This window comes from Aythya fuligula, chromosome 1, assembly GCF_009819795.1.
Source record: "Aythya fuligula isolate bAytFul2 chromosome 1, bAytFul2.pri, whole genome shotgun sequence".
Classification (NCBI taxonomy): domain Eukaryota; kingdom Metazoa; phylum Chordata; class Aves; order Anseriformes; family Anatidae; genus Aythya; species Aythya fuligula.
The window spans coordinates 87,236,288-87,259,588 of record NC_045559.1 but is presented as its reverse complement, the minus strand read 5'-3'; the positions used below and the strand labels follow the sequence as shown (position 1 = coordinate 87,259,588).

At 45.3% G+C, this 23,301-nt stretch overlaps 1 protein-coding gene across 1 annotated transcript in view; it reads left to right on the top strand.

Moving 5' to 3' along the window:
- Window positions 1-23,301, top strand: part of GAP43 (growth associated protein 43) — a 53,335-nt gene that overhangs the window by 12,115 nt on the left and 17,919 nt on the right. Inside the window, exon 2 of the mRNA XM_032181411.1 lies at window positions 18,854-19,481. Coding sequence (XP_032037302.1) covers window positions 18,854-19,481 — 628 coding nt within the window. The remainder of the gene's footprint in view (window positions 1-18,853; window positions 19,482-23,301) is intronic.

Below are 23,301 nucleotides of genomic sequence, written 5' to 3'. Positions count from 1 at the left end.
CACAACACAAAAGCAGGAGCAAGACATCCTGCCTGTAGTCAGGATTACCCAGATTTTGGGGGATGAGAAGTTTGAACAGTCAAAGACAGTCTTTACAAACTACATGGATTTTTGCTGAGCTTTTCCTGTTTGGAAAAGAAGTTTCTTGGTAGGGATCTTCTTCAAATATACATTGTGATTTTTTATTTTTTATTTGGCTATATCTGAGGTTGATATTAGAAGAATAAAGTTTGGAAAGTGCATTAGTTTTGCAGCTATTTAATAAGCAACTGCTGTGAATTTATAATACAAGGAGAGAGAAAGCCATTATGATTTCAAATGATGGAATTTCCAATTTTCTTTCTTTTTGTTTTGCAGTTTTAAAATAGGAAATGAAGCGCTTTTTTAAAGCATACATTGAGTTTTCAGTCAGACGCTTTGGATGTAGTCAAATGATTAATTGAAAGAGTTGCCAATCCCTCTCTAATTTGCCTTCCCTCATGTACAGGCATAATTACGTGGTCCTTAATTATATGGTCAAATAGTGGTATATATATTTTTTTCAATAGGATCGCAGCCTCATTCAGTGCACAGAATGGGATATACTTAGGGACTGAATGGGTTTTGCCATAAACGAAGGTGTTTTCTATAGTCTCCTGTTTCACTTATTGCCAATGATGAAGGTTGTGTATTGAATTGGGCAGGGGGCTGTTCAAAAGCAGAAGAATGGTCTCATGTTATGGCAATTGAATACTGCCCCTGAACCTTCCCTGCCTCTTGCCACAAGTTCCAATGTGATACTGAAAAAGCCACATAAATGAGGCTTTCCATGGGTGGCCACTAATTGGCGTGCTCTCATTCTCTGGGTTCTCAGCCTGAGACACCTGGGGTCTGACTTGCCGAAATGCGGAGCTGGTATTGTATGGAGGCTGCTCCCAGCATGCACAGAGCTGGGGAAATGCTAATCCACTGCATCTCAATCTGGGGACACAAAATTAGTGGGTGCCCTGGACTTTTTGGCCTTATCCTCTTCGTGTCTGATTTCAGTGGTTGTAAAGCAGAGGCAACAACCTCACCTGCCTCCCCTGTGAGAACATCTGTTAAGGCTCGTGGAGCGCTGAGATGCTGCAGCAAAATTGCTCAGTGGAAAAGCCTATGAGGAAATCAGTAATTCTGTATTCAGTGCTGGGTTTCAGATGTATGGCAAATAATGCACTTCACCATGCCTGAAATTAGGATGAAGGGAAAATGCTGAATGCACCCACTCAGTGAGCTTTGTCTATCCTTTGTACTAGCTGGGGTGGGGAGGACTTGCAGGAAAAAAAAAAAAGTGATATGATAAAAACTGTCATCAGGCATATGCACAAAGGAGTAAAAGCAAGATTTCAGAGGTAGTCTCCATTTTATGTTTTTACTTCAGCCTTTACCATGTGCCAGTGAAGATGATTTTAAGACAGGCTTTTTATGTAATGTGTGAGTCACGGTACTTTGTGCTTGTGCCTATGAACAATGGCTTGCAGAATAAGTGGACAAAAATGGGCCAAATGTGTTGTTACTGAATCTAGTGCTGTTATTTTTGCTTGGTGCCACAAGAAGTCATTTTAGACTCTTAACACATCATTACTCCCTGTTATTACTCCCTTTGCAAGTGTGGAAACTGAGGCACAGAAGAAAGTGGAATCATCTGTTTGTTTTTCCCTCTATATGCTACCTGTAGTGCTTACTACAGGTATTTATATGCCTTGAATTAATTAATCTAGAGATAATGGGAAAAGTACTTTTTTTTTTTTTTTTTTTTTGCTTCTTCCCTTCCCTTGCATCTGGAAGAAGCAACTTGAGTAATGTAAATCATTTGGTTGCTTCATTTACTGGTCACTTCATGTTTGTGTCTGTGGAAATGGGGTGTGCATCTGTCTACAGAGAAGGGCTAAGCTGGAGAATTGAAGGCAGCAGGAAGGTCTATGGTTTTGTAGGTCCTATGTCCTGACCTCAATGCTGTTCTCATGAAGCTTAGGCTCCCTTTTTTACCCTGGAGGGTCTCACTGTGGGGAGGTTGTGCTCAGTCTGCCTGGAACATCAGCTCCAGTTGAGGATGGGCTTAAGAGAAAGATCAGAGCCTTCAAACAGGGATTTACAAGCAAGCAGAGAAAAGGTGGGAGCCTCGTTGATCCATGGTCATACACTTTTATTAATGAGAGCCTGCTTGGGGTTGTTACTGTAGAGACTCTGAACACCTGCACGCATGAGATGGGACACAGGTTTCTGGCCAGGTGCAGGTGGGAATTTTTCCCACCGTTGTTACATGTGTTGGCTGCTGATGAACCGATGCACTGCCTCTAAGGCCTCAGTGCTCATGAATTATCTCCAGAAAAAAAGTTGGCTTCTCCCACAGGGACACAAAGCAGCCTGACATGCTCAGGGGAGAGTTTTGTCTTAACGGAGCCTGAAATGGAAATACAGAAATCCCAGTGCAGAAATCCCAAAGTCTGTGAGTGAAAGGAATTCACCCACACTCTAATAGCATGGAAGGAGACTTGTGCCTGTGTCTGTTCTCCTGATACATGTCAGCATGGCATGACACTGTAAACCCCAAAAATCTAACTACTGGTTATGACTTGAAGCCGATGCCCTATGAGGGCACCCCATCTCTTATTTTGGGGACCTTCTGCTTGTCATTGCTTGTCATGGCATCTCAGGAGACCTCCTCCCGCTCCTCTAGTTAATCCTCTGGCTGTCAGCAGTGTTGCAGGCTTGATGGTCAAGGCTGAGTGATCTGGAGAGACACTTGGCGGAGGTGGCCAAAAGAGGAGGTTCTGGTGCCAAGTCTGGGAAAAGGACCCTGCTCCTCTCCAGTTAAGAGTGGAAGTGGGGAGGCTGTCCTCATGGGGAAGCAAGAGGCCTGGTTGCAAAGTGAATCTGTGGCTGGCTCTCTAAGCCAAACCAGATGCATGTTTGCCAAGAAGGTAATGGAAACAAGACTTGTGGTAGCGTTTGTGAGGTGGTGGGGATTTTGTGGTCTTTCGTAGACCTGACCCTGCAGAAAGGCAAATGTATTCCCCATTGCTCTGCCTCCTCATATCCAGCCCTGCTCAGCCCCATCTTTCACGTGTGATCCATGGCATCTCAGCTTCACACAGCATGGTAGCGTTGCTGCCGACATCTCCAACCTGTAATTTTTCAACTCATCTCTGGGGTACTTGCCTCAAAGCTTTTCCTGCTGTCAGGCGCAGCAGACGACAGAGTGTACTGAGTACCTCTTAGGGGCACCATGAAGAGCGATTCTGCTGTGTGGAAATCTGTGAAAGCTCCGAGCAGCACAGAAATGCCTGGAGATACTAATCAGAATTGGAGATGGGCACAGTTTTTAGGGAAAAAAAAAAAAAAAAAAAAAAAAAAAGCAAGTTGCAAGTACTGTGGTGTAAACAGGAGGTCAGTTGGCTGCTGGTGGCAGTGAAATAGCACTGTTATCCAGAGCATAGGAAAATGCTGAACAGGATTTCTGTCATGCCTTTGCTCCACTTTTATCAACATCCTGTGCTCTTGCCCTGCAGCACTCCTGCTATTCCAGCTCTGATACTGCAGGGTAGCCACTGAGCTGCTGAAAACCAGGCGAGGATACAGCTCATCCTTTGAACAAAGTAATTCTCAGTTCAGTAGCTTTTTGTACATATTAAATGATGGAATCTTTAGGGGGCTTTTCCCTGACGCAGTAATTGTGCATTCATTAAATTGCCGGATAAGACTTACTTCCCATTAATTTATTTTTTGCTAAGGAAAACGTCTCATTTTCCACTGATAATCCTGCCTCTCCTAATTCAAGGATGGCCAGCCCGTGACTTTTAAGCAATTGAAGTATGACTCTGGCAATGGAGATATGTCAAATTACTGCCAGCACACTCTGCTGATGCTAGGACTATTTTTCTATCAGCATCTCCATGCAGGAGGATGGTCTCTGAGGCTTCTGAAGCCCACAGCTCCCAAAAGCCCTAGGACTCAGCTGGACACCTGGCCTCACCTCATCCCACATGGGGTGCTGGGACCCCAAGGATCAGTTGCTGTTTTCTGTCTGTTGAAAACCCCTCACCTGTGTTACATGGTAGGGCTTTGACACCTCTTGGGCATTGGCAGATGTAATCGTAGGCCAGTTAGTTTGAGCTCCCATGCTTTAATTCGTTGTGTTATAGAAAGTAAAAGAAACATAGCATTGGTTGAATTATCCTGCATTGCTAAGAGTGGAAACAGATCTGGACTTCAGATGCAACGTGAACTGGTATATGTGTGAAAAAGACCCCAGAGAAACTATATTAGAAGAAAGTTATTAAGGCTGCTAAGTCAAGTACTCAGAAATTAGCCAATACTGGAAAGGCAGTTGCCTGTGAAACCTCAGCATGGCCTCTTCTTGTGAGTGTGTTTCAATCCCCTCCTAATAACAGGAACACATCTTATTTTTTTTTCAAGGGATTCCTACCACATTCAGGTCACAGAATGGACAGTGCTCACTTAATGAGCAGTTATTCAATATTTTGTTCTCTCATACTATGTCTGCGTGTGACCCCACAGCTTTATTCAATAAACACTATTCAAACTCTGCTCTGAAATCAGAAATACTAATTTTCTCCTGAGCTGCCTTGTGATTCTGAGCACTTAGCTAACATTACTTAGTTAATCTTTGCAGTGCTCATATGAGATAACTGAGCATTTTACTACATTTTTGCAGATGGAGAACTGACACAAAGAGAATTTGGTCAGCAGGATTCCTTATTTTTATGTACCAAATTTGAGAAACAAAGGAAGTGACTTTTATTAGTAGTTTTTCTTTTTTTATGGTACATATCTGAAAACATCTCCCTTTAATCTCAGCTGCAGCTCTGAGCGCTCAGCATTGCTCCAAATCAGACTCAGAGTGTCTGAAGCCAGCTACTCAAAGATGAGGAACACGCAGCTAGGAGTTGCCCTGTGAAATGTAAGGGCCAGGATGACAGAGGACTTCTGCAGCAAAGGTAGGGCAGGGCTGTAGAAGAGCCATCTGTCAGCTGTCCTAACCCTGAGATCCTGTTCTTCTTTGGCAAGCCTCTGCCTCCTGAATTTTCATTTTCTACCTTCTGACTGAAAAAAAATGGGACCAAGACTTTACTAGTAATCCTTTTATTCCTCCGAGTTTCCTAAGCTTCAAATATCCAGAATTCCTACTAAAGCCTTAATTCTTCTTTAAGCTCCTTTGTTCTACTTTGCAATCTTTCAGCAGATATTTACAAGGCTACTTCAAAACAGTGTCAGGGTGTTATCAGGTAATTTACAGAACTGTCCTAACAAATAAGATTTATACAGGCAGGAGGCTAGCAGGTTTCTCGAAGAACCTTGGTACCTAGTTCTCACTGGTTTCAACAGGATTAAGGCAAATAGGTATTTGTGAAGAGCCCACCACTGGTTCCTCAAAACCTAGTTTTTTAGTTCCTCATTCAGTCAACTTTATGCTGACCCACTAGAACTAAAGCATAGAAATGTGTACTAAAACGTTAATAATTCATGAATGTTTGTAAAGTGCTGTGAAAGTACAATCTAGAAAGCAAGCATCTGGGAGGACGAGAGGGGATGTGTTATATTTTCTTGAGGCTTCAAAATAATTGTTCTGCAACCAAAGCAAAATACAGGGAACTTTTTTTTCCTCTGCATTGCACTGAGATCAAAATATTAAGTACCTGAAAGCCCCAATAGGTTCTCCAAGTCTACACTGAATGCTCTCAGATGTTACTAGTGATTAGTCAGATCCCCATGCCCTGAGTTAGTGACTGTTCTGGAAGAGTTCAGAAAGCGTTTGTGCCTTTGGAACTCATTCTTTTCTGGAAGGGCTCGAATGACTCTTGTTGAATTTAATCTCTTTGAAAATATTCTACATCCATGCTTCATTTCTGATTTCATTTCAACAGAATTTAGTGAATAGGTTATGCAGACTGACTTCAGGCAATAGATTTCTTGCATATTATTGACGTACTCCACTATTTATATACATGTATCTGTGTGTGTGTGTCTGTGTCTGTGTGTGTGTTTGTGACATGCCATTTGTGATACTCATGATACGGTTTCCTCTGTCTGACAGGAAAGGAGAAAAAATAGAGTACAAACAAACAAATAAAACCAGAACACTATCCCACAAATAACAGAAAAGCCACATTCCAGAGCTGAATAGGTAATCACTCACTGCAACAGCATTTGTGGGATTTGTGTCTATTTTCATGGCTGAGGCAAAAATTCATCTGAAAAGTGGGATATAACAATGCCATAACCTGGCCACATGACATAGGCATTTGCATACCTGTAATCTTTGCTTCGTTTGAGCAGACCTACAATTTGCCTAACTCCAATTTAGGAAGGAGTAAGTGTTGTAATTGTTGATGGTCAATAAATTGGGTTGGCAAGATCCAGCTTTGTCTTGCGATTTCCTGATGAAGCAGGAATTATGTCTTCTGCTAAGCAGCAGCTCTATATTTCATATGGTGGTAGGAGAAAGCAAGCTGGTCCCTATAATATCTGAATTCTTTTTCCTCTGAACCAGCATGTACTGCCTGAGCACTTTCTTGTGCTCAGCACACTCCCATTGTCTTGCCTCCTGTTGCTTGTTTCATGGCTTCCTTTCCCAGCACCACAAGGGAGATATATCCCAAGGATGTAGAAATAATAATTATTGTCATCATCATAAATCCTCGTGCATTTGGCTCTTCTCACAGTGGGCACCTCTCCCTTCATCTGGAAGCTCACTGTTAGTACAATAGGAGCCCGGATGGAAACTCTCTGAGAACCTCTGAAAAGTGGTTGGCTTCCTTCCACTCCATCTTATTTGTCCTAGCCTGCTTCAGCTATCCAACCTCTTGACATCCTCAGAAAACTTCTAAATGTGCTGAATAGCATCTGGGGGAGGCTGACGGGAAACAGAGCAGTCAGGACTGTGTTTAACAGTCAGCATGGCTTGCTATCTATCTATAGGATACTCAGCCATTCATAAGTTCCCCCAAACTTTTTTATTTTGCCTTTTTTTCTTCTTTTTTTTTTTTTCTTCTTTTTTTTTTTTTTTTCCACTGAGTTCTTAGCTATTTTCGTCACCATCCATGTTCATGGCTGCAGCTTTTTCTACTGCCTTTGGGAGTCTGATCCACACACGGATTTATTTTTAGCTACGTCGCTAATTATTATTTTTGTGAGTGTAGTGTTTCATTATTCATTAAAGCTGGGGAGACATTTTAGTCATTTCTCAGTAGAACAAATGTGAGTTGTGTAACCAAAGTAAGAACTCTGATTAGGAGTTAAGAGAGCTAGGAAGAATGGCCTGGTAAAGGAGGATGGTATGAAAGGTGAGAGCTACTGACATACAAAGGAGTGTTACTAAGAAAGCAGAAACAAGCTGTTCTCAACATAGACAAGAAGCAGGAGGCTGAGTGAAACTCTGGAAAGGAGTTATTTAGCTCACCAAGGGAATAAGCTGTCAGAGAAACCCAGAGAATCATCTTTGGGGGAAATGCCCAAAGACTGATAAGAAACACTGCTCTTGCAGGGTTGGTTAAATATGAAGAAAATCAGTCCTGCTGCAGTGCACAGGGAGGGCTGAGAGGGCTCTGGAGAGGATCCAGCTGGCTGTCAGGGCTTTCTAATGATTCGCTCCTCACTCTGTGACAGAGCTGTGCGGTGTGAACTGGTCCTTCCTGGCAGAAGATGAAACACTGCTCACTTTTCTGATGTTAGACTGTCCATGCATGCGTCCCAGTTCTTTCTGTCTGTCTTTGCGCTGGACCATGAAGGACGAAGGTGCTGTTCCACAGGTTCTGCTCAGGATAACAACTCACTTTCCATACCACATCTGCAGCAGAACAGAAGGAAGTGGAGGGAGCTCTGTGCCAGCCCAGCCATCTCCTTGTTCTCCCCAAGGGTCTTCTTTTCCCTCATCACCTCTGCCAGGCAGGCTGCTGAGTAAAGCCTTCCACAAGGAGGGCTCCAGGGGTACCTGGATGTACAGTAAGGTTGTGTTACAGATGTACCAGATACAGGGATCTAAACTGAGTGCCTGGGGAAAACACATTGCCATGCGCGGTGCATTGAGGCTCCTGCCATGCTTCCTGACTGAAGAATGGAAAAAAGCCAAAAGACTTTAGGACCAAGATGTGTTGAGCTGTTTGAAGCCCTCTTACAATAACAACTTAAAAAGATGGGATGCCCAGGCAGTGAAAAACTGGAAAGACAAAAGAGCACACCTACAGCGGGAAGCTTAGGGCAATCTCAGAGTGTCAATTAGATGTGTCTGTGATATACTAGCCCTTAGGAGAGGTGATTCCAAACACTTTTTTTTTTCTTTTTTTTTTCTTCTTTTTTTTTTTTCAACTTGTATTCACCTCTATTCAAAACGTTCCTTTTGGCTGGAGGTTTTTATAGCACTAACTTAGCAGTGTCCACAAAGGGTCTATCTCAGCATGCACTGCAGGCTTGCATCCCCCCTTCCCCTGTTTCAATAGAGTTGTATACAGCGGAGAAGCAAAGTAGGAAACAAAATGGCTTGAAGCCACATGTGCATTTCCCATAGCTCAGTGCCAGTCTCTAGAATAAGTGATTAAGCCCTGAGGCTGCTCAGCCTCACGTTCAGCTGCCCGTGGCCCCAAAGGATCGTTCCAATCAAAGCCGTGTCTGTGCTCTGGTGACAGTCCCACCTGAAGGACAGGAGAGGGGTAAGGCACAGCATCAAGCCTTGGGCGCTCTGCCACTCAGCAGTGACAGCAGCAATCACGGGCTTGGTTCATCAGCTTTATGCCCCCCCAGAACACACCGAAGCAGCACAAACGGTGCGTGGTCTCAGACAGACAAGCCCAGGTTCTTGAGCTGTGTCATACAGGCTCCCCCAGAGACCTTTTCAGACTCTGACAGACGCTCGTGCCTCCTTTCAGGATGTTCTTATCCTGCGCCGACAGGAGGGAATAGATAAGAGCACAGCTTAAATATTGCACAATCCTTTGTCTTGCTACAACACCATGCATTTGAGACTCTTGCAACACTACAAATGCTAATTCAATTAGATTCAGAGCCCTTTTGGAACATAACAATGTCCTCTCTCCCATGTAGCTTGGAGCAGCAGACCACAGAGGTCTTGTGAAAATTACCCCTGGTGAAAATGATGTTGAAATCAATGGGATTATGCCCCCACTTTAACCATCCAACATTGCATTTGGCCTTGAAATTCCAGTAAAATCTCAACGCAATTGTTTGTTAATAAGCTGTAGAAACTTCAGGATAGGAGGAACAGAGAGATAAGGCCTAGGTTTTCTCACGGTTTGCTGTGCCAGCAGTATCCAATAGCTCATAGTGGGCCCACAGACCTATTCCTCTGTGTGATATCTCAAGGGCAATTTAACTTAACAAAGGTGAGATTAAGAATGAAGGAGATAGAGGACCTCTCTCCTTTCTCTGCCTCTGCTTGCACATTAAACACAAACGAGGAAGGGGGGAAAAAAAAAAGTAGGTTGAGCAATTTCACAAAAAGATTCCTGTAAGGTCTCTGACACCCAAGACGTGCTGCTGCTGTGAAAAATTCAAATCTATAAGAGGTGGCTATGTCTTACCCATTGCTTGTAGTGAGTCCATACCCGTGCTGTCATGAGAGCCCTGTTTCCTGCCCTGCAGATCATCTGTGGGCGACCATCAGCACCAGTGGTACTGCTGAAGTGAGGGTGGGTAGAGGGAAAGGCCAGGGCAAGCCAGAGGCAAAAGTACATCCATATGCATGATGGCAATCTCTGGGTCAGGCAAACCCAGATGGGCACAAAGAGCCAAAACACAAATCACAGAACTGGGCTGCTGTGAAGATCAGAGCCAGAGCTCAGTGCTGTCATTCCCTGCCTCCAGCAACAAGGCTGACCCCAGCCCTAGTGGCGCCAGGGCTGATGTTAGCGAGGTCAGGCAGCACCACAGAGCAAGAAGCTGAGCCAGTCCTGGCTGGGAAGGAGAGGCAGGGCCACCGAGACCCACTGAACTCTTCAGAACCAGAAGCTGAGGAAAAAAAAAAAAAGTTTCTCAAGTTATGTAGGAGACCTGCAAGCCTGGTTGAAGCCTGGTTGCTTGGTTGCTCTGGTGGTTTGAAAGGTTGCTGTCTGCTCCCTGGGGAGAGGGGAAGCTGTTGGCTGGAGGTGGTGCTGTGGGTTAGGCTCTCTTTCAGGAGGTCTGAACAAGAGGATAATGAAGAGTAAGAAAGCAATTCTGACTTTACTGCCCTTGCCAGATCTCGATAAAGAATGCTGGTTGTGACTTCTTGAGTGGTGAAGTGGTGAGGGATACGAGGTCTTGTTGAAATACCATTTCATTTAGGGTTGTTCATTGTGGAGCAGTGTGGAAAGGCTGTTGCACAGCCTAAAGCATTTTCCTAAGGAAATGTTGATTGACACAAGCATGGTTGATAGGGTGGTCTGTGCTGAATGAACAGGGTATTCATGAGAGCACCTTGCTCCTCCTGCAACACCGCAGCGAAACATCGGATTTCTAGAGCGGAGTAAGCATCGCCCTCTGTGCTTTTCAAGCAGGGTGACACAGAGCTATGAGGAAAGGACCTGGGACATGCACACCCCTCACTCCCCACCTGGATTTCCTCTCTTGTGTCTCCCTGCCACTGCAGAGATGCTGCTCCATCCCATTTCCTTCCTTCCCTGTCCAGGATGGGGAGGGAGCAGGAGAGGCCCTGCCCAGATCTATCAGACATCAACCCAATCACTCTGCTTATGGACAGGGCCAGCTCCCCAACAGGGCACTGTTGCTCACAGGAATAACCTGGCTGCTCCTGGAGAGAAGCCCAGGGAGGGTCCCCAGGACCACTGCTAGCCCAGTGCCATGGAAATGACAGCCAGGGCTGTGCAGCGAGGTGGCACGTGCCAGAGAGAGCAGTGCCAGCTCTTCTTTCCACTGTGGCACAGACAGTCATGCCGATCTGCTCCAGGAGACCCTGCTCAGCTATTTAGCTGCCCATTTTCTCTGGGTATTTCTCACTGTCATGGCCTTAGGATGTGGATCAGTGATTTTTTTTTTCTCCATCTCACCTGCACTCCCCCTTCTTCCATATTGCATCCCTCTCAGTGTGCCTGTTCTTTATTTGCCTCTTTTCATTCAGTGGCTTGGCTTTGGCTAGCTTCTACCTCTTCCCTGCCTTTCCTTTTCTCCTCCCCTTTTGGTTCCTGTATTGTTCCTACTCCACTCTTGTTCCTTTTCTTCTCTCCCTTGACCTCTGCCATCTCACTCCTCCAGTCTTCCCCCTTACCACACCAGCCTTTAGAGCCTCTTCTGTGCACCGTGGGTTTCAGCCCCACACCTCCCCGTCCCTGCTCACCTGCAGAGTGGCAAGGCCCGGGGCTGTGCTGCAGGAGCAGAGCCCACCCTCCAAGCAGTTTCCCAAGCCACTGGGAATTAATCTGCGCTTTGCTTTTCCTAATTGCTGGAGATGTTTGCTTGACTTTAACAAACCTATAAGTGCTTTCTTAGAAGATAATTGCCCTGATTCCCAATGAAATAAATTAAAATAATAATAATAAGAAGGGAATGAATACAGCCCCATGGTTATCATCAGGCAGGGAGGAACCTCCTTGATGCTCTACTCTCCCTTGTCAGTAGGCTGAGTGATTTCATGGCATTAGGGTTAGTTTGTGCCAGCAGGAGGTACCAGAAGAAACCCAAGGCTAGCAGGCAGGTTAAAAAGCAGGTTTAGAGGCTGGATGGTCATGGGGGTGAGGCTTTCACTGTTATTCTGCTGGCTGCAAAAACCCTGGGGAAAGCAGCAGGGAGCACAATTGGGTGCTGAGCTAGTGATAGGGCCTCAGCCTAGCTGCTCATGGACTGATGGTCCCAGCACAAAATGCCTCACAATTCCTAGGTGTAACCCAGGAAATATCAAATTAACCCCGGAAACCAGCAATGGAAGGGCTTGCAGTATCTCTGCCTACAGTTTCTTCAAGCTGGAGAGAAGTAGGGACATTTCCCATCACCGGAGCTGTGTGCAGACCTGTGTTCCCACAGAGGGGATGGGGTAGGAGCTGCTGCTTCATGTGGAAGTGGCTCCAGAGACACTGCGTAACCCTGGGCTCTGGGGAGGCTTGGCAGCTGCCTGCATGAAATCTCAGGGAAGCAACTCGGAGCTGTAAATTAGCCTCTGGCCCTTGGCTGTGGCTAGAGCAGAAGGAAATGTGTCCAGCCCTCACTGGGGGATGGGCGCTCTGGGCCATCAGAGATTAACAAATCCCTGAACGTTTTTGTGGAGGCTAAAACTAAACATGAAAAGAGGAAGAGAGAGAGAAAAGTGACAGAGAAAAGGTGGGGAGGGAGGGAGATAATTCAGGATTTCCTTATGTCTTCATGGTCAGCAGAGAATGCAGGGATTCAGAGTGTGAAGGTGATACTTTAAAACAATTCCCACAGCAGCAACCATCCTTGCCAGAACCACCCAGAAAAGGACCACCCAAACCACACAGTCTGAGGCTGGATGAAACTTCTCTATAGTCCAGTGACATCCAAGTTTGTGTCTGCCTAAGCACATCTGCAGCACAAATCTCATTTTCTATGAATAGGCTTTTCTAACCAAAGCATAGTTCAAATGACTTTTTTCACCCTTTTGATGAATTTCTTCATCATGGTCCATTTTGGAAGAGAATTTACACTGTGCTTCGACACGTTCCTGCTTCGTTCCCAGGCTTTGGCCCATTGATCTGAACATCTACTCTGTCTCCTTCTGGAGCAAAACGAGTATTTCCCTCCAAAAAGGAGACCGGGCACAGCTGACAGCACACTATGTGCCAAAATCTAACCTGAAGCAAGGCTGTTGATCCTGAAGCATGGATGTTGATCGTGCCAAGCACCCAAGACCTTCAGCACAGTCCTCACAGACCTTGTGCTCTCAAGTGTCCTCACACACTTAGGCTGTGCCCCAGGTTAAACACATGCCTTTGGCATCACACTGTAACAGCACCACTTTGGTGGGCTGTAACCCAGTCCTCTCTCTGGGTTCTTTGAGCAGAAAGATGAGTGGATGCATCCTGTGTCCCATGACCACAGGCATGCTACACAGAGCCCAGATGAGACTCAAGGAAAGCCCTGGAAATGAGCCACTTTGCATCAGCTTCAGGTTCAAGGCTCCTCTTTCTCTGGTCTAGCCTGTAAAGGAAGCGTAGGCACTGCTGATTCCTTTCTCCATTTAACTACTGGAGCTATAAGAGCTTCAAGGCAGTAGATGACACCGTGGTTCACCACCAGCTTAACAGAGTGACAAACGCAAGAGAGATTCAAAAACCAAGTGAGGAATGTGTAATGGATTTATTGAGAAGGCACACTGAAAATACCAAAATGGGTCTAATTTAGGTTATTTTCCACCTCTCTTCTCAGTCATCGTACACAAAAGCATAACATCCACCCACCTGCCTGACCATCATTACCCTGTTCCGTTCCAGGTACCGTAAAATAGAGAGGAAATTTCATGTGTGAAAGGATCTCATAGAGAAAAGGATGGAAACTCGATCATTATTAGAGGATTTGAAACCAGAGAGCTGATACCCTGCTAGTTACACACTGGGGAACCATCCTGCATAAGCCTCTGGAGACATGAATTAACCTTTTCTCTCTCAAGGGTGTTTTTCCCACCATCACCATAGCCAGCCTGGGAAAAAAAAAAAAGGAACTCTGTTTGTTTCCTCGCCTCGCAGACAGGTTGTGCTGAGAGGTGCCATCCTCTAGCCAGGTGTCTTCACACCATTTAACTGGGTTAAAAAAAAGCTGTTCTCTGTGCTAAATTGCTTCCTCACTTCACAAGGCGTGAAAGTCTTTTCTCTCTCATGCATCCATGCTTCACTCCTTCTGGGAAGACAGCTGGTCTTTTTTAGTAATGCATTTTGCTCCTTAAACGCTGTCTCTGAGACAAATCAGGTCACTGAGCCAGGCCCACAAAAGCTTCGAGGTGACTCAGTCTGGTGAAATCAGTGAGAATCAGGTGCCTAAATTTCATTGTGAGTGCCCAAGTGACCTTGAATGACATCAGTCCAAATATATGTTGTGCTCTAGCCAAGATTAGAGAATTGGTTGAGATGTACCTTAACCCCACAAACACCCCAGGTGACCAGTTGATTCAGTACTGCATCACCTAGTCAACAGAAGGAAAGGTTTCCACACTACCTTAGTGCAGGTGTCATGGAAATGGTATGACTTGGGATCCTTATGTCTTTGCATGGAGTACAAGGCCTTTTTTTTCTTAATATGAGGGTATCTCTCCATCCCATCATCCAAAACACAAAGCCACGTGGCTGTTTCTCTGTCCTTCCTCTGTGGTTCCAGTTCATTGCTCTATCCACTCTTCTGAAAGGCAAATCAGCCCCTCTGATGCCAGGCAATGAGGTGCACCACAGGAGAGAAATGGATAGACAGCAAGCAAAGATGGAAACACAGTTTCCTCCTTTCTTGTTTTGCCTGTGTGGCTGCAAATACACTGAACATCTGGAAAACATCTGATTTCTCCACTTCACCTTTCTTGCCATACCAGCACATGGGGTGTTTAGATGGGCCTAGAGGTTAAAGCAATGCCTTCTTCATTCTTTGTCATGTTTTGATGCTTCTGTAAGCTTTGCTTTTGGAGATGGAAGGTAGAAAGGTGGCCAGATTAGAAATCTTGGGGCCATGGATCAAAGCAATTTCCACATTCCTGTTACCTAAGAACTAACAACCCCTTCCCTATCTGTGTCCTCAACATTCATTTCTCATCTCCTAATCTGAGCTATGTGAGAGCAAGGAAAGTCTCACTCGCAGGAACAGTCTGCCTGGGAAGGGATGTCCTAGAAACCTGGAGGTGTGGCAGACAAGCAGATGGAGATGGTGAGAGGATCATCCCTCTCAGATCGGAAGGAGGATGTGGGCTGTATAGATAGCAGCATAAAAGCTTAGCGGTGCATTTCATGAGGGCGAAGCTTTCCACATTGGCTTCAGTGGGTATGTGGGGATGTCCAAATGAAAAAGGATGTGTTTGGCTATGTATATCCCTTATTACATTCATATAGCTATGTATCAACCAGCCGCAGTGTATTCAAGCCCTACCATTGAAGGATCTATGATTTGTTTCACACTAGATGAAACAGAGGACATTTTCTCCATCTGAAATGAGAATACATTGAATGCACACTTAAAAAATCACAAATATTTTAATATTAAGTACGAGTTTCCTTTATACATAAATGTGTAGATGAAAGGGGTTTGTGATTAAATAACAATATATGAAACTTATCCTTACCAGATCTGATTATTTTTTTTTGGCTGGGGGCTCTATATTCTGTACAAACATGAATAATAATAGCCACTTTTATACCAGAAGCCACAGTGCTATGACCAAGTTGTCATACACGCATGGCAGATAGATAAGACAGAGATTTCTTGTTTTCCACTGTGATGCTTTTGAATACATCCCGGCAAAGCTGACTCACCCTTTTAGCTTTCCAAGGAAGATAAATTGCTTTCCAGGAGCTTCATTGTATACAGGTTATTTTTGAGCAGCTTCCTTAATTAAGGTTTATCTGCTGTGTGCATAATCCACAGATGAAGAGCCCTTGTCTCTTTCTGTGTGAACAGAAGATTCCCCCTGAACAATCTGCTTCTCACCCAGCCCATTGTCACACAACATGACATACATACCAGATAGATGTCGTGTCCTACCCCAGAAGTAGCTGCGGGCCAGTAGCCTGAAAATAAGTCATTTCAAATGCTCAGGATGCTTCAGTGGGGAAAACCTGAATAGAAATGGGATTCCTGAGGGCCACTAAGAACCATCCGAGCTGGCACAGACACGCTATTAGTACATTTCTGTCATTCATGACCTTAAACCCCACCTCTGCCCCAGCCTCGTATTCCTTATCCTTTATATCTGAATTGATGCTGAAAGTGCCCCGTTGGAAATATATTTTTCAACCGTGAACCTTGCGATCTGGCAAGAGCTCAAACCTGATGTCATCCCAAGTGGGATAAGAGGACAATGATGTCATCAGAAGAGCAAGAGAGCCTTTTAGCTCTGTAATGCAGTAGGTGTGGGTGGGAGCTTTCAGTCTGACATCCTTGGAGAGAAAAAGCGCTCTGCTTTTCCCTGCCAGGTAAAGGTGAGCCCTGCAGGGCAGCAGAGTCACAGCTCTCCAGGATGTCATCTGTCAGGAGAGGAGGAGAGCCCACCCCGTGGCTCCCCTGGCCCCTGCTCCTGCTAGCAGCAGGAAGGAGAGAAGCCCTTGCAGGGCTACATAGCCCAGGTAACAGGGGAACCCTGGAGGAAGAAGTCACCAAGGCATGCAGCAGGTCACATTTCATCAAAGCCGTCCTGGTTGGTTCAGAAGGTACCTGAGATGTGAGAGCAGCAAGGCCAGTGGCAAAAGGGGTCTCCCTTCAGTCAATAGTTTTCATCTTTTGTTCCAGGATTAACAATTTTGTCATGTTCACTAGTTGTTTTGCAGGAATAGGATATATAGTACAGGACTTTTAGTGTCTTGTAGGTATCTTTCCAGTCTCCCAGTCCTGCTGCTGTTTGAAATTGGCCACAGACCTTAATGAGAGAGAGTCAAAGCTAGGGCATCCAAGTGTTATCTGGTGCTAGAATGGAATACCTAGTCCATGCCCATACTGCTGTGGCTTCAGTGTAATGCAGACATATTCAAGCTCTCCATAAACACACTAGTCCGTAATGTTGCCACAGTGATTCAGGACTTAGTGCAAACTGCAAAACTTGCCTAAGGAGCAGGGTAGATGAACCTGTGCAGGACTTTGCATAACATGTCTGGATCACAGCTGTTCCCCAGACATGCTAGTTTAAAGCTACTTTGGATTTGCTTCCATCCCCTTGTGCTGAAACAAGGTTGAAGAGCTTCCCCCAGATGCTGAATAACACAGTGCAACATTAGCTGTACAAGAAAAAGACACAGGTAGATGGTTACAACATGCAAATATCTGCGTCATCCTTACACATAACCATCCCCTGCTGCCTGATGAGCTGCCATGAACACAAAGGCTCAATTTCCAGACCACACCACTTAGTGTACTGGGGGAAGCGCAGCTGTAACTGCTCAGCTCTGCCCTTCTGGTAGGTGCAGCCACCATTTTGCTCCTAGGTGCCAGCAGGAACACAACCTCTTATGCCAAATCATGTGTATTACTATCCGTTGTGCATTTATTCATAGGCTTTTTCATTCATCCCCTACATAAGTGTGCTGGTCTTGCTGCCAGGTTAATGTCCTGATGTGTGCAGACCCATCCTCAGGTGTGTGGAGCAGCTCGTGATGATTTGGGGCTGCTCACACTTTGGTCATCCTACCCACTTAAGCTCATCCCTAGGGGATGATCCTGCTTGGGCACCAGTGCCAGGGCAGGGGACTGTCCCAACTGGTGTCCCCAGAGGGATATGGTGGGTACCACCTCTGGCATACTGGTGGCCACGCGTTTGGCTCCCTGGCACCACTTTTCCCACACGTGGGTGCCTGACCCTGTCTCACATCAGTGCTTGGGGGAACGACCACCTCCAGCCTGTTCCCCAGTGATTGCTGCCAGTGTGTCCTGTCAGCTGCCACCCTCTTCACATGCATGGCATTTCCAGCATCTCCTTCTCCCTTATTCCTGCTGCACTCTTGAGTGTGCTGATGGACTGTGTCCTCTCTCTGCTTTTCTGGTCCCAGGCCTTTCCCCATATGGCATCTCCCAATTGCAGCAGCCTAAGGAGTGGTTTCCTCTTCCCACACAAGACAAAAATGCTCGCTATCTTTCTCAGCCAGCTCGTTTTCTTTCTTTTGTGACCTGAGCCAGCGCTGGAAGCCAGGTGCAGACAGCAAAGAGGCCAGTGGCTCTGCTTCAGAGTGGCTCTTTTGAATGCTTCCCATTGGGAATATTAATAGGATGGTGTCCTTTTATCAATATGCAGCTGAGCTGCTACTTGCCCAAGAGCTGCTAAATTACTGGGCTGAAGCATGCGATGTCCTGTACATTCAGTGGGAGTTTGCAAGCAGAGCATTATCTGTCTGCAGCAGACCAGCATGAAGCACAGGCTCTGTTTTGGTCCCATTTAAGACTTTAATGCATGTCTTAAGTCTAAAAAACACGGGGAATGTCTGTTCTGTGTTGTAAGGCTGAATTCCACCCAACAGAGAAATAATAATCATCTGCTGGAATGGGAAAGGCTGATATCTATCTGCCTATTACTCCTTCATTGAAACCATGAGTGGGGAGCAGAGAAAAAGTGCTTGAAGTGCTTGCAGACAGGGCATTTGTGAGGTGTGGATCCGCGTGTGTCTGGCAGCATGCATCTGCCGTAGGGTGGGCAGCAGTACTACTCCCTGCGGGCAATCCTGAGCCGAAAAGCTATAAAGCACAAAGCACTTGGTGTCATTAGAGTCACACACCTGTGCAACAAGGTAGCGTTAAAAGGGAACAAAGCCTCGAAGGCACAGGTGGATTTGGAAAGAGGGTGAAATTTGCCCTTGGAGAGTGTTTTGAAGATGACTAGGGGAAAAAGACTGGTACGTTTCAAAATGGATGGGAAAATAAATCATGGCAATAGTGACAACCCAGCTGGTGCAAGCCTTTCCACGCAGCCAAGGTGCTCTCAGTGTCACTGACAGAGATGATGAGGTGCTTGAAATTCCCTTTACAAAACCCCTGTGTCTGTTCAGCCCTAGGATGAAATTAGAGCCACCTGGCTTCAAAGCCGTGCCAAATGGGAAGGTTGCTTCAAATCTTGTCACCTGTTATGAGGAGGGGAAGGTGGGACACCCTAAATTAAACCAGAGCCTGGGCTACACCTGAGGAAGTCTTAACTTATCTACCTGTTTTCTCCCCTGCCTTCCTCCCTTGTTCTCTTCCCAAGGTTGAAAAAAACGAGGATGGGGACCAAAAGATTGAGCAAGATGGCATCAAACCAGAAGATAAAGCCCATAAGGCAGCCACCAAAATCCAGGCCAGCTTCCGCGGACACATAACAAGGAAAAAGCTCAAGGGAGAGAAGAAGGGGGATGCCCCGGCGTCTGAGAGCGAGGCCGCCGACAAGAAGGACGAAGGCCCTGCTGGCGGAGCGGCCGAGAACAAAGAGAGCGAGGCTCCCGCTGCCACAGAGGCTGCCGCCGCTGACAGTACCCAGCTGGAGGAGGGCAGCAAAGACAGCAGCGCGCCAGCGGAGGAGAAAAAAGGAGACGGAGCCGCTGACACGGGCTCGGAGCAGCCAGCCCCACAGGCTGCCACTCCTGCTGCCTCCTCGGAGGAGAAGTCCGCTGCTGCCGCCGCCGCCGAAACGGAAAGTGCCACTAAAGCTTCCACTGATAACTCGCCGTCCTTGAAGGCTGACGAAGCCCAAGACAAAGAGGAGCCTAAACAAGCCGACGTGCCTGCTGCTGACACCACTGCCACCACCACCCCTGCCGCAGAGGATGCTACTGCCAAGGCAACAGTGCAACCCCAAATGGAGACAGTGGAGAGCAGCCAAACCGAAGAGAAGACAGGTGAGTGAATGCCTCGGCAGGGAGGGGGCCTCTCCAGAAATGGATATGCCTCCCTTGGTCTCCCGGGGATGTGTCTAGCCAGCAAAGGGATCCAAATGAGGGTTAACAAAGGAATCCATTCTAGGGGAAGGGGATGTGCATGCTCTTGCTTAACACCCTCTCCTCTGCTTCCCAGCAGCTTTTAGAAAAACTGCATCTCCTCTTGAGGCTCTTGCTCCTCTAGGTGGATTTTCCATCCATCCCTTTTTTTTTTTTTTTTTTGTGGAGTCAGTCAGTTGTGGGGCTTGGAGGAGCCTGGAGAGATCCCAGGCTTTTCGTACTCTAAAGAGGGAGGTGAGCTTCCCCAGTCACACCAACACAGGCAGCTCCAGTGGGGCAACCGGCTTAAGCTGGAAATCCTACAAGGGAAAAGCCCTCTCATACTGCAGGAGGCCATTCATCCTTGTTGGTAGGATGGAAAAGAAGGTGCCAACAGGGTCTTTTTTTCCATCTGCCTGTGAATGGGTGAGATTGTTGGTGCAACACAAATCCATGTGATTGGTACAACCACATCCATGTGGGTTAGGCCCACATGATAACAGGATCAGGTAGGGAAAGCGAAGTTTAAAAGCCCTGACAACTCTGTGAATGAGGACAGAAGAGAGAGCTGAATACAACAATCGCTCTAGGAGGTATTTACAATTCTTTGCTCCTGACCAAGCTATGAGTCTGTTTAACTAGTTCCCCGGGAAGAAGTGAAAAGTTTTGAGAGGCAAAATGAGAATTTTTTGGCAGTGGCATGGTGTTTACAAACCATAAAGAAAAGCTGTTATTGAATTACAATACTGAGACTTGTAGAAAACATGTCAAAGGCCTGAGGGTGCTTTTGCTCTTGTTCTTTACCTTCCTTACATTATCAAAGAAAGAAAACTTAAATAAAGGAAAGTTTACATTAGAAGTAGGCACCATATGAAACTCAGTCAAGAGGAAGTACCAAGCATAACTGGCCTCCACGTTCACGAGGCACTCAGTTGTAGAAGGTATTCTGCATTCATTAGCTCATTAAGGAACAAATATGGTCTATTAGCTTAAAGTTCATAAACAGCCTTATGTAAATGCTATAGAGCCCCTACATCCAGTCAAACATTTACCAATGTTTCCTTTGTTCCACTACTTTTTTTTTGGTCACAAATCACAATTTCTGCACTCTAATTAGACTTCCATCTTCATAAGTAACTCAGGGCTTCAGGTAACTCTGTACCCACTCTGCAAAGTGGAAGGATAAGGAAGAACTTATCCAGAATAACTGATAAGCACTGAGAAAGAAGCTCATGCAAAACAATTGTGATTTAATGTGTGGGTGAGGGGAGCTGTCCTGAAGAGTTTGACTCTAAGCTGAATGAACGTAATAACAAAGAGATGCTTGTTTTACTTCCTTTCAGCTCAACGTTTCTAGAGATAAGCCTTGAACTTGCATCTGCCATGTTGGCTTTTTGTGATCCAGGTCTCCAGTTCTTTGTTTTCACTTTATACGATGAGTTGAGTGACAAAATAAATGTTATGTGATTAGAGAAATCCAATTTGGTATGTTGCATGCTGTACTTGTTTTTATACATGGGCAAAGGTATAAACATCAATGGTAAAAATAGGACAGAGTGAATCAGTGTTTTGGGGCTCTGTGTACACAGAATAATGAGTGCAAATTAACTCTTAGTTAAGATCTGCAATGCCTTATTCCTAAACAGGAATAGTGATTCTGTTTTGCATTAATATCCTATTTTTATTCAGATTAATCTGCCTTAATGGTTGGAGATAGGAAATTTATAGTAGCAGGCTATTTCATTTGCTTAATTTTACCTGTTTTCAATCATTGGTAATCAAAGAATGGTTTATTTCTATTCAGTATTCTGAGTTATTTGCAGCTATCTTCCCCATAGTCTTGTTGGCCTTAGCATCATTCGAAGTGGGAACATTACAATTTAATACACATTTGCACATGATACTGCTACTTATGCAAATAACCAGCCAACGGAAAAAGTTATAAAATCTACAATCAAATATATATTTAAAAATGAGCTTTTAGTAATTATTTGACCGTTCAAGTCTAGTATGTGCATCTGTTCAGACTCATCCAATATGCATGCAGTAATACTCAAGCTTACAAATGTTTGCAGAAGGCAAACATGGAAGGTGTGTGGCCACAGTTAAACTGATATTCTCTTTAAAATGTTAATGAATATAGATTTTTTTTTTTCTAAATTCCAATTCAAGGGTGATATCAGCCTTCCAGTCACAAACTCGAACAGCTGGGTAAGTGCCCCCTGAGCCATGCAAGAAGGAAATGGAGAGAGACTAAATAGGTCTTCTTGTCCATCTTTTTGAGGATGCTGGGCTGTGTTCTAAAATACACTCTACAGTGCAATGTTCAGAATACTAAGGAGCTGCTTTCTCTTCAGAATACCTTCCATAGAGGAGCATCATCACCAAATTAAAGATCCCACAAACAGGAAATATTTCTTAATAGCCTAATTTCTCTTTTTTCTTATCTCTTTAAGCCTCTCTGTTTCTCTCTTGGTACTCACTCCTTCCATAGGCTTAAAGACATGCCACAACATTTCTTCCAGTCTTTCCCCAGCAAACACAGCACTGGTGGTTGCTGGCATGGCTGCAATAGTTTGGTCATTCATGAAAGAGGGAGGGCTACCAAACATCTGCCACTTCAGTACTCCGCCAGCCTGGGGACAGATCCTCTTTCAGCTTCATCAATCCCCCTTCTCCCAGAAGTTGTCCCCTTGGCTTTCAAAGGTCATTTCTTATCGTTTCTGTGATCGAAGACTGGCACAGTAGCACGCCGTGTCAAGCTGCCAAAAATAAATCAAATTGGCTCCTCGCCAATGTCATCGGTTGGCTGGTTGCCATAGCATGCTTGGCTGCTACTACCGCGAGGCGTGCCGACCATGCTACTTCTGTGCTGTGATGATCATCTGCCTCAAATTTTACTACAATGGCTGTATCACATTATCTGTGGATGTCTTCCCTGGTGCAAACACGAGAAAAAGTCAACGACACTTCATATGCAGAGACTTTTCCCTTCATTTAAGGGCAGGACAAAAAAGAGAGGAAGAGAGGAAAGGGCTAACTAACAGATCAAGAGAACTGCATGATCTTTAATGCTTAATATTTAATGTTTCTGGAGCAGGAGAGAGGCTTGGTGATTCTTCATACCATTCCCTAATTCCCCTGACAGACCTCAGCCCTCCTTGTTATTCAGTTCTACATCCTCGACTTGTCTGTTGGTAATGGCTTAGGAAATGGCTTCGACCAACTGTCTTGTATCCAGTATTAGTTGTTCTCATATCCTGGGCATTCCCAGTTGTACAGTAGGGCAGTTTCTAAGCAATCCTCATTGTATCACCGCTGGGAAAAGCAGATGGATTCCAATCTGAGTAAGCCATGAAATGAGTTAGTGGGCTTTGTTCAGCAGCTTATGGAGGACTGAAGGAAGAAGGACATCTTTTAGTTCTCTTCATGACTTCTGGTGGGCAACTCGCATGCTAGGATGTTGTTCTCTTATTTGAGCTTCCTTGTCAAGAAGCTTTCTTCTTATGATCCAGCTTTTGCCTCTTTGGAGTTGGAATTATGCTTAGAGAGGCTGCCTGAGATGCCAACCTGCTCAAGAGGTCAAAACTGGTAGGAGGGAATTTATGCATTACTTATGGATCATGATGTAAGATATATTCTAATCCATGTTGCATTGGCTTAAATCTGAAAAGTCTTCATCAAAGTCACTGCAAAGAGTCCACATTAATACATATTTGAAAGGAGATCAGCCCCCAGCACA